This window comes from Mus caroli, unplaced genomic scaffold (assembly GCF_900094665.2).
Source record: "Mus caroli unplaced genomic scaffold, CAROLI_EIJ_v1.1 scaffold_9520_1, whole genome shotgun sequence".
Taxonomy (NCBI): domain Eukaryota; kingdom Metazoa; phylum Chordata; class Mammalia; order Rodentia; family Muridae; genus Mus; species Mus caroli.
This window is the reverse complement of record NW_018388967.1, coordinates 55,953-67,800: the sequence shown is the minus strand read 5'-3', so window position 1 is coordinate 67,800 and position 11,848 is coordinate 55,953. Positions and strand designations below refer to the sequence as shown.

Here is an 11,848-nt window from a genome sequence, read left to right as displayed (position 1 = left end):
AGAGATATTAAGGAAAAGTAATTGTTGCTTCCTATTATTTTTGTTTTTAGAGTTGGCATTCTGTTCTGTGGCAAACCTGAATCTCCTTAAGCATACACTTTTTATACAATTCAAGGGTAGATTTTGGTAACAACAAGAGTTGGTTTAAGCCCATTGTTGGCCAGTGCTGACCTTGTCATTCCCCCCTCCCCTTTAGAAATAGTAATTAGCCTCTCCCTTCCTGAGAGGCAAGCATTTAATGACCTTCCCTAAGCAGCATTGATGGCCCTAGCTGAGGTGAGGTCTTAGTCACCAGAAGAGGGAACTGAAATATTTTTGGTTGTTATCTGAACCTGCTTTGTAGGGCTTTCTTGTAAAGCCTGTTTTGCTGGATCATTCCAGGAAGGGAGTGATGGTCACAACCCTCTAGTGGAAGACCCCCAACATGCTATTCTAGCATAGTCTTTCAGCAGTCATCTTATGTTCTCTAAGCTCACACATTTCCACAAAATACTACTTACCTATTAAAAACAATGACTTCATGAAATTTGCAGGCAAATGGATGGAACTTGAAAATATCACCCTGAGTGAGGTAACTCAGTCACAACAGAACACACATGATACACACTCACTGATAAGTGGATATTAGCCCAAAAGTTTGGAATACCCAAGATTCAATTCACAGACCATATGAAGCCCAAGTAGAAGGACGACCAAAGTGTGGATGTTTCAGTGCTTCTTAGAAGGGGGAACAAAATACTGGAGGAAATATGGAGACAAATAGTGGAACAGAGACAGAAGGAAAAGACATCCAGAGACTGCCCCACCTGGGATTCCATCTTATATACAGTCACCAAACCCAGGTGCTATTGTGGATGCTAAGGAAATGCTTGCTGACAGGAGCCTGGTATGGTTATCTCCTGAGAGGCTGTGCAGAGCCTCACAGCCAACCATTGGACTGAACGTGGGGTCCCTGGTGGAGGAGTTGGAGAAGGGACTGAAAGGAGCTGAGGGGGTTTGCAGCCCCATGGGGGGAGCCACAGTGTCAATTGACCAGATCCCCGGAGCTCCCAGGGACTGGTCCACCAACTGATGAATACACATGGAGGGACCCATGGCTCCAGCCACATATGTGGCAGAGGACAGCCTTGTTGGACATCAGTGGGAGGAACTGCCTTTGGGCAAGAGAGGGTTCGATGTCCCAGTGTAGGGGAATGCAAGGGAGGGAAGGCAGGAGGGGGTGGGTGGGTGGAAGAGCACCATCATAGAGATAAGGAGATGGGGGATGGGATAGGGAGTTTCCCAAGGGGAGACCTGGAAAGTGGAAAACAGATGAAGTGTAAATAAAGAAAATATCCAATAAAGGATTTTTTAAAAATCCATTCGGTTTTTTATTTTTTGTTTATGTGTGTAGCCCAAGTATATGTATCTGTATCATGTGCATACAATATTTGAAGAGGCCAATAGAAAGCATCAGATTCCCTGATACTGAAGTTATAGGTGATTGTGAGTCACCTTGTGTGTGCAGAGAACTAGCCTTGGTCCTCTAAAAGTACAACGTTACTCTGAGTCACTTAGCATTCTCTCCAGTCCCTGCTATTAATCTTTTTGAATCATAATTGCTATAATGGTCTATAGCATACCCTGGCCTGACATCATGAGTTGAACCCTCTTGTGACAGCCAGGCTTAAGGAAAAATACAGCTATTTATTTACCAATTGAAAATAACTGTTATTTTCATTCCATCTGTAGTCAGATTCCCCCACTAGTATGTCCACAATTCTGATATAAGAATGACACTCTCTTTCTAGAAGGAGAAGTGTGTGATAGGGAAAAGCATTGGTGTGTTACAGTAATGAGTAGATGATGAGAGGCCAGGTAGATTTCTCCCCTTTAGATTTCTAGTAAGAAACCATGGACTCTAGCATCAGGTACAAGGCAAAATGGTATATAAGGGGAGAATTCTCTTCAGTCAAGATAAAACCTATTCTGCATGGTATATTATGGCACTGTGCAAAGCAGAATTAAATCCGGGGAATTCTGATCCTCACAGCAGACACAGAAGACTGTGTTTCCAGCATTTCTTGGTTTTCTGGTGCCCCTAAAGGAACTCCTTCTAAAAGAGATTTTGCAGTCAAATATTCTAACCATGAAGACCAGAAACAGCTGTTTTTTGTATCTCCAAGTCCCAATGAATGTCCCCCTCCACTGTATAAAAATAGAAAATACAAAACCCAGTTTCCCTCTGAAGTCAATCTCTTTGTGCTAAATATGTTTCAGAAAGTCAAATGAGAGATAAGTCTGTTTTTTACTGAGCATCAGTGACAAAGTATATACATAACATATCTTACAAACACTAGGGTCTTCCCTAGGATTGACTCCGGGTTCAATAATAGAACAGAGGGTTGTTGTTCTGATGAAACCAAAACCTTACAAAACTCTTGAAGGAATAAGAGAAAAAACTACACACAGCGTATGTTGAAAAGGTTTTAATAGAATAGAGATGAACTCTACCCTTTTGCTTCAACCTAAATTAAAATTTTTAGTTTTATATGTGTTTTTACCTTTGAAAATGTGTGGTCCAACTCTGTCAACTCAGAAAATAATATTCCATTTCAAAGCAAGAGTGAAGACAGTAAAAGGCTTTCCTTTATTTACAGTCAAAACATGTATCATGCACTAGGTATTGGGAATACCTTTGGGTTAGAAGGACACAGTGGCTTAGGCCAGAATTTGAGCTGGAAAAGGGAGGTCCATCTGCTTTGAAGATACCATTTATTTAACAAAGAAGGAAGAAAATGGTGTTGCTCATGGCTGACTATGACCTAGATTGTGTCCAGATGTAGTAAAGATATCTTGTGGGCTCAGGTGTGTGTTTAGGTCATGCTCAGAAAGTAGAGTGTAGAGTGTTGGATGTGACTCATAATGTCCTCCATAGAAAGAAGGACTTTATCTGATCCAGATCTTTATCTGGATCAGAAGCAGGCCTCTATTCTGACTCATACATTTTTTTTTTTTTTTTAGCAATGTAAAGAGGGGTCCAGGAACATGGGGACTCTAGACATAGAAGGTTGGTTGTTGTTCATTTTGTCTCTTCATGTGTTTCTATCATTATAATGAAAATGTAATTAATCCAGAGGTAACTCTGGAGGCAAACAATTAAGGAGGGAGAGGAAATGTCATCCTTTAGGGACTGCAGTTCTGCAGAGGGCTTCCTTCTCCTTGACATGGTGATGAGTTAACAACATCTTGAAGATACAATTCTCTGAAAACACCTAAGGTACAAATGTGACCTGGGAAGGCTCACTTGCCAGAAGACACAGAGCCTGTCTGCCCATGATCATTGTGGTGAGTAGATGTTTCAGTTTCTTTTACTCACATGCGCATTTTGCTTAAGGACACACAATTTCCTGTCTTTGACTAAGCTCACGTGTAGAGGAGAGATGCTGAGTCTGATCACCTCCACTCTTCATCCTATGCTTAAAACACAGACTAACTAGGGCCAGGGCCAGGAGAACTGATCCCAGAAAGGGCAGGTACACTAGTCCATGTGTTTAGGGTCTGTTATCATAAGAGAGTTTTGGGGTGAATCTTTGCCTGATGCTCCCTCTTTTCTTCCAGTCACTAGAACTAAATAGAAGCTTTCATTTTTCTGGAAAAAAATATCTATCTCCTCTAAAGTTCACTTGCCTTATAAAAATGTCAGTATTGTAACTTTAACTTATCCATTGCACACTTGGAAAATGTCTACATTTTCAGTGCCAGCAACTTTATCTGTTAGTTTAGGCTTGGTATTGTTTTATTTGTAGTTTACTTGAGAATCCATCCTTAAACTCTCCATCCTGACTTGGGAATTTCTACTGAATTTGTAAGGCAGTAGCATCATTGTATTCTAAGGTGGTAGTGAGGAATGTTTGGATCTACAAAGATAAAACTTAAGCTTGTCATGGTGGCACATCCTATCACTAGGGAGGGAAAAGTAGGTGGAGGATGCTTTCCTTCTCTGAAATTATTCATTTCAGGCAGAAAAAAATATACATCACTTATTAACTGTCCAAAATAAGATCATTAAAATTGGTGGACCAGAACAGAGGGCTGGAAAGTAGTAGTCAGTCAAAGACAGACAGACAGACAGACAGACAGACAGAAAGACAGAAAGACAGACAACAGACAGACTGAAAAGCATGGGATAGAATTGACAAATCCATCAAGACACTGAGAGGCACTGAGTGTTTACACTTTTCCTAACTTCTAATTGCTGATAAATACTTTGTTTTTATTCTAGGCTTGTTAATTTTCACTGCTGTGATTGCTATAAAAAATACAGCCTGTCTCATTACTTGCTAGGAATCCATGCAGTGATCAACTCTCTAGAATGCAATGGCTCAGTTTCAGATGCCCCAGTTCTTGAGGAGGATGAAAGTCCATAACTAATATTCCTAGAAAACTGAGGTCAACTGGTAAGTCCCTGGGTCCAGGCCTCATCTATGCAGTTCTTGATGTCAGAGACCTTTAGGACAGACATCTACACAAATCATTTTTAGATTTTTAGTTTTTGGGTTGTGGAGACAGTCTCTCTGTATAGCCTTGGCTGTCTTGGAGATAGCTCTATAGACCAGCTGGCCTTGAACTCTGCCTTCTGTCTCTTCCTCCTGAGTGCTAGGCTTAAAGCCATGAATTGCCGCTGCCAGGCTTGCTATTTTTAATAATTAGTATGAAGGAAGGGCATAAGGGTTGTAGTCAGTATGAAGGAAGGACAGAAAGGTTGTAGATTTTCATTTGAAGAATATACACATGCACAAATCCCAAAGTTTGAATCAAGCATCCTCATTTTTTTTTGTTTGTAGTAAATGCCCATAGTTTCACATGTATTCCTACTTAAGGAGACTGAAGCTCTTAAGTTAGAGGAGTCCAATCCTCTCTCTGCCTGACCTGATAACAGCATGCACAGCTGACAGCCTAGCCACTCTAAAGGAACCTATGATTGGAAAAGGCAGGGATAAAGCAGCTGCAAAGGAAGCACCTAAAAACACTGCTACTCTGGAAGTCACAACGTCACATATCAGCGGCAAAGTGCCACCCTGAGCCTCTGCAAACAATACATTCATACCAGTGATGTGCCAACCAATTATTTTTAAAAGATTTATTTTATTTTTAAAAATCTGTGTGTGATTTGCCTGCCAATACATACCCTTCTTTCATGACCTGTGCCTGCAGAGACCAGGAGAGGGCACCAGATTATTTATTTATTTATTTATTTATTTACTTATAAAGTATAGTTTTCTGGGAATCCCTAACTTAAAAATGTCTTTGTTTTATAACATCAGGATTAATTAATCTTCTAATCTGCACAATTAACTTCAGCACATCTAGAAATGCTCCAGACTTCCTTAAAGGGCCCAAGGCCACTTATTAGGACTTTACTATTCTCCAGAACACCCTCCATGGCAGCAGCATCCCAGTGCTCCTATAATGCACTCTCCCTGGGGGCAGCCTGATGCTCATGAGATTTGTGTTTCTTCTTCTAAAGACTTGTTCCAGTGGGTGAATGGGTGGAGGAGCACCTTCATAGAGGCAAAGGAGAGAGGCTGAGGAGAGATGGGACTGGGGTTGGTGCAGGGGTACCCAAGAAGAGGGATATCATTTGAAATGTAAATGAATAAAATGACTAATAAAAACAGGAAAAAAAAAGATTTGTTCCAAGTGGTTGAAAACGGAGAACATTGTTCCTATTTGCTGACCAATTTGCTGCTTCTTACAGAAAGTGTTCAGGTGGGTGGATTGTCTGTATGCTAATTGTATGTATATTCAGAGTGGCAGTTCACAGCTGCTATGTGATGTCATGACATATGTTGATGCTGCGTCCTGAGGTGCTTTCCCTGTGCTCTCCTTTGTACATTTCCTGGGCCTCAGTTCCTACATCATAATGTTTAACAGAGTTTCATTTGTGTGTGTGTGTGTGTGTGTGTGTGTGTGTGTGAAATATAAGGAGTGTGTGTGGATCTAGTTTCTGTCCTCTATCTGAGGTTTCGTTGCCTACATTTTTGACTCAAGCTGCATTGGTTTATAGATTCTTTCCATTATCCCATCGATCTATATCTGGTTTTCTATGAGGATCTTGTTTTTGTTGCTAGTAGAACTTGAAATTAGGTTATGTGATACTTCTGGCTTACCTCATTTATATTCCACATTGCTTTGTCTGTAGATTTTTGGTTTTGTTTTTGTATCTCCATATGAATTTGAGAATATATTTTCTAGCTTTGTGAATAATGTTATGAATACTGGACTGGTCTCTAATCCACAAGCTTCTTGCCTGTGTTCCCTGAGTGGTAGCATTACAGGTCTTCCTCCCATACCAGGGAAGGCATTGGTGTCTTGGTAGGGAGCACACTGGACATGGAGAGTGTCTCCTACAGTGACAATGCTTGATGCACCATGAACTTTGGGAGGACTTTCTGTCTGCTGAGCTTCCACCATAGAGGTCTTCTATCTCTGAGATTAGGTTGAGTTAGTTTGCCATCTGGATCTAAGGTTCACATGGTCTGCTGCTCTCTCTGAAACCAAAAGGAATGATTTGTTAAAGAAAATACAAATTTTCAATATTGGCCCTGAAAGAAATAAAGGAAAGACATTGTTCACCAGAGCTGAACACAGATCAACATCATATAAACCATACTTTAGAATTTAGAATAGCTAATGAAAGGAAAATATGGATCGAAAAATTAGTGGAGATTAGGGGTGGGGGAAATGCAGAGGAATAACAAAGAAAGCAGCTTCCCTTCCAATATTACACATTTCTTTCTTTGGCTAGTTCTGGTTTGTCTGTTTGATTGTTTTTGTTTAATGTAAATATTGTGAGTGTTTTCATTTTCTTCTTATCTGGTACTATAAAATAGAGGTTGATTTCTGTACACTGATTATATATTCTGTGGCTTTCTGAAGTAATTCATCACATCTTTAACAGTATTCTGGCATAGTGTTTATGGTCTTTTAAGTATAGGTTGTCATCTTTCTGCATCTTTCTCTTGCTTATTACCTGGCTAAGATGCAAAGCTCTAGAAAGAAGAAGGACAAGATAGGACACCAAGGGTGGTAATGGGAGAATTCAAGGAATAATGGTGTGAAAACAACACACTACACCTATCATTGTATACAGTTTATGTATGTTGATAACAACAAAACATTCATTCATGTCTGGCTTTGGCTGATTCAGCTGTAACTAATAGGTCTAATCTAGAAGAGTTTATACTTTGACTGGATATTGAAGAACTACAGAAGACCAGTGAATATTTCTAAGTAGTAAAATTACTACAATGGTGTCTAACTATAAGGCTTGATCCTGAGTCTAGATCTTCACTGGGATTAAGAGAAAATGAAATCTATATATACACATATGTATATGTCAGTAAAAATGTTTGTTTACAATTTGAGCTACTTTCAGTCTGTCTCCAGATTGCCCCATAGTGGTCCTAAATTTTACAGAAATTATAGAAGAATCGTTAGGAACTAGGCACACATTTGTAGTGATGGAACTCAGTTTCTCGAGTGAAGATTAGCCTGTCTCCTGGAATCAGGGACCAGGGCTTTGGGGGTTGACTACAGCCACTCTCAGTATGACAGTTCCAGTAAAAATCTAGGTCCATTGAATGTAACTTTAAACTTTTAAGTTGTGTGCCTCTTTATACAATCATAGAATTTTGGCTTTCAGTAGGTATTTGTGAAAATCTTGAGGTCTAAGCACCTGATATACAATGATATGAAAGAAACATACCTTCTTCAAATTGAAAGTCATAAGGATATAAAATAAGAGGTGCTGTAGATTTCAAAATGTGGTTAACTTAAGAGGTGTTTCAATATGTTGAAACAAGAGAACATTCACAGATGCTTGTATATGCCATGTGGTACAGGCATACAGGTTAGCATGAATACATGATTTACAGAATGGGATTACAGGAATATGCCAGAAAGAAATATTTAATGCTTAGAGAAATACTGGTTTGGAGTCATTGGTGTGAATGTAACCATGCTGTGAAAGAGGACAGATATATCAACAATTGTACAACTAGATTTGATTGTATAGTGTAAGATAAATATAGAGCTAGGAAATTTAGATTTTTGAAAGTAGTCTTTATGATATCATTTGAGTCTATATGACATAACTCACAGAGAGTGCCACAGAAGAAAGTTCAGGGTCAATAAATCTGAATAATAGTATGTATCATCACCTGATTCCCAGGAATGTAAGGTCATTTCAAATATATTTACCTATTACCTATCATGATTTCTTTTTTTTTTTTTAAGATTTATTTATTTATTATATGTAAGTACACTGTAGCTGTCTTCAGACACTCCAGAAGAGGGCGCCAGATCTCGTTACGGATGGTTTTTAGCCACCATGTGGTTGCTGGGATTTGAACTCTGGACCTTTGGAAGAGCAGTCGGGTGCTCTTACCCACTGAGCCATCTCACCAGCAAATTTCTTGATGATTTCTTCCAAAAGGTATTTCCCAGATCAAGTATTCCTACTTCAGATCTAAGGATGGTTTTGGACCCTGTCAAGGGCACAGTCTTCCTCTGTCTCACTGGACTTGGCACCGTTGGGAACAGCTTAGTTTTTGTGAGTTATATGCACATGTTCCAAAGCGCTGAGCAGAAACCCATACACCTCATTCTTGCTCACTTGACATTTACCAATATCATAATGCTTTTTTCAAAAGGGATTCGAAGGACAATAGGAGCCTTTAATTTTGACAACTTCTTAAATGACACCAGCTGTAAAGTTGTTGTCTACCTGGCAAGAGTGTCCCGGGGTCTCTCCATCTGTACCAGCAGTCTCCTTACTGTGGTCCAGGCCATCACAATCAGTCCCAGACACTCAATGTGGCAGAGGCTCAACCTAAAGACCCCACAGCACATTCTTTTCTCGCTCCTCTGCCTGTGGATACTCAATTCCTTGATCAGCATGAACTTACTATCTTACATTAAAAATGTCAGTAGTCTGAACATCACACAGTTCAGGAAAGATGACAATTTTTGCTATTTTCTGCCTGAAAGCTGGATAACAAGATGGATTTTTCTCACCCTCATGATCCTGAGAGATGCAGTGTTTCAGGGTGCTATGGGATTGGCCAGTGGATACATGGTATTTCGTCTCCACAAGCACCACCAGCAAGTCCTCTACCTTCAGAACTCCAAGCTTCTCTACAGAACTCCCCCTGAGCTGAGAGCTGCTCAAAGTGTCCTCCTTCTGATGTTGTGTTTTATTTTCTTTTATTGGGCAGATTGTTTTATTTCTTTATTCTTTACATTGACCATAGAGAATTATTCCACAGTACTAGATGTTCCAGAGTTTTTAACCATTGGTTATGCAGTTCTTAGCCCCTTCATACTGATTCATAGAGATGGACAACTAATTAAATGTTGTCACACTCAGTAAGAGGGATCAGAAATTGATAAATGTCCATTGATCCTTCAAGCATGCAAATTAGAAAACTTGATAATTTTATTTTGGTGCTATAATACAGGATCTATTAAGTGTATTTACATAAAGGTGGATTTTCACTAAACAAATGGTGACAGTGCTTATCTAATAATGAAGCTGAGGAAAATACAAAGCTTCAACTGTTTGTTTCTCCATCTTGCAATCCTTCATGAAATAGCTGATATTCTCTTGTATCTAAAAAAGATCATTCATGATCATCACTTCTGGTAGCAGAGGGAGTCATGGCAGCACACAATCAATACATGTTAGAGGCAGTATATATTTATCACAGTGAATCCAATTGAACTATGTTATTAACAGGCTAGCAATTACAGTAAAAATAATTGCATAACGTTTAGTTTTGAGAAACTCATGACTTAGAAAGTCTGCATAATTACATTTAGAGTCACACTTTGACCTAAAATTTTCAGTTTCAGATTCCATCTTTCAGATGTAACTGTTTATGTTTATTTGGTTGCCATCTTAGTTTGAGTGTTTGAGATAGTCTTTGAAAATAGTCTGACTGACTGGGGATTTTCTATCTGAACTGGTTTAGCTTAACCAAAGGGTTTCTTTTTCCTTTACATTTCAAAATGTATGTATCAGACATTGAACAAAAACCTTCATAGGCTGCAACAGCATTTTCAAAAACCAGACATCTAGTAACAATTCCTTTTTCTTGTGACTAAAGACAGCTATAAAGATCCGTCTCAGATATTTCTCATTGAACTTATGATAGAATGGGCAAGTTCAATGCTACAGTATAATATATAAGGAGTGTTCATAATTCACATTAAAATCTGTGTGGACTAATCCTTTTTAAAGTATAGTAGAACAATATTTAATGGCATATTACCAACAATATGATTCAAGGAAATAATATGGAAAAATGGAAAGCATAATTGACTCATTTGAGAGAACCTAAGTTAATGGAAATATATGAAGATGAATTTCATAGTTTCCTCATAGTGCTCATTGGATAATTTATTCATCTATTCACATGAAATTTGTAAATAACCAAAATACTGACTTTGAAAATAACTTCTGTCTCTGTTTGAAGAAGAGTAGTTTTTACCTAGAATGGCCTGTCGAACTTAAACTGCCAGTCTCTGACTCTGAGACCTAGGAAAGGTTCTAGCTCCCAATTAAATGATGATTTGATTTTGATTTTTTAAAAAGAATACCCAAGCCATATGTGGGAAGAATGCATAGTTTTGAGAATAAGGTATTTGATCAAATCTCCTTGAAAGAACTGTGATCCTTTTTCTGATGTTACATACTAAAGAACAAATAGGAGGCTCTGGACAGATGGCTCCTCCAAAGAGCATGAGTTCAATTCCCAGAAACCACATAGTGGTTCACAGCCATCTCTAATGGCATCTGATGCCCTATTCTGGAGTGTCTGAAAACAGCTATGTAAAATAAATAAATAAATTTTTTAAAAGAACAAATTGGAATTGATGTAGACAGACTCCTTGTTTCTCTCTTCCCTTACTGAGTATATTTTGGTCTTTCTATTGAAGAAGGATGAATGTTTTCTTCTTTGAATTTGATTGTCTTAGTCCATCATGATTAGGGGTTTGATTTCTTTATAAAATTGCATTTTGCTTAAAAACAAGACAGTCTTTCTGTGGCAGACTTCTGAATAGTTTGTGTAGGAAGTAAGACACGGGAAGTATTTCTGAATGTATCATTGGTAGATGATGACAAATGACGGAATGTTAATCCTTGAATGCAATGAGGAATGACATAAAAAGCACAAACCATGAAGACCATTCAATTCAGCATGGAAATATAGAGGATATAATGCTAGAAAAAAAGTAAAAATAAATACTGAAGGTTTAGGTAAAGTTTGGGTTCCACGAATCAAAACTATTTTGTTTCCCACTAAAATGTAGAATTAAGAATGCGTAAATTGCACTAGGAGTAATATTATATAGTAGAAAGAGAGGGACACATAAGTGGCTTTGTTGCACACCAAGTATTGTAGGAGCTAGGAGCCAGACACAGGAAACACTAAGCATTAGAACATAGTTCCAAGTCAAACATAAGTACTGAGGGGGACTCTGCATCGGTTTGCCTGTGAGTACTGTTATACTTGGCTTCAGCTGTAAACTTGACACAACTCAGAGCCATCTGGGAACAGGGAACCTCAATCAAAGAACTGATCAGGACAGATTGTCTTGTTCTAATACATTTTCTAGTGTTGTGATAAAACCTCAGGACAAAAAACAACTCATGGAAGAATGGTTGTATTCTAGATTACACTCTCAACATCACACTCCATGACAGTGGGAAGTCAGGGCAGGAACTCAAGACAGGAACCTGGAGACAGACCATGAAGGAAAGCTTCTCATTGGCTTATTCTCCATGGTTTGCTTATCCTAA

The 11,848-nt window shown here is 38.7% G+C and overlaps 1 protein-coding gene across 1 annotated transcript; it reads left to right on the top strand.

The window, feature by feature from the left end:
- The first annotated feature begins 8,476 nt into the window (after positions 1 to 8,476).
- LOC110287876 (putative vomeronasal receptor-like protein 4) lies at positions 8,477 to 9,454 on the top strand. The gene has a single exon (XM_021154380.1). It carries the CDS (start codon positions 8,519 to 8,521, stop codon positions 9,413 to 9,415), a length of 897 nt encoding a protein of 298 aa, XP_021010039.1. The 5' UTR covers positions 8,477 to 8,518; the 3' UTR covers positions 9,416 to 9,454.
- Positions 9,455 to 11,848: the final 2,394 nt, after the last annotated feature.

What these genes read in the sequence shown, in the direction of transcription:
- LOC110287876 (XM_021154380.1), top strand. Translation starts at nt 8,519, where the DNA reads ATGGTTTTGGACCCTGTCAAGGGCACAGTCTTCCTCTGTCTCACTGGA.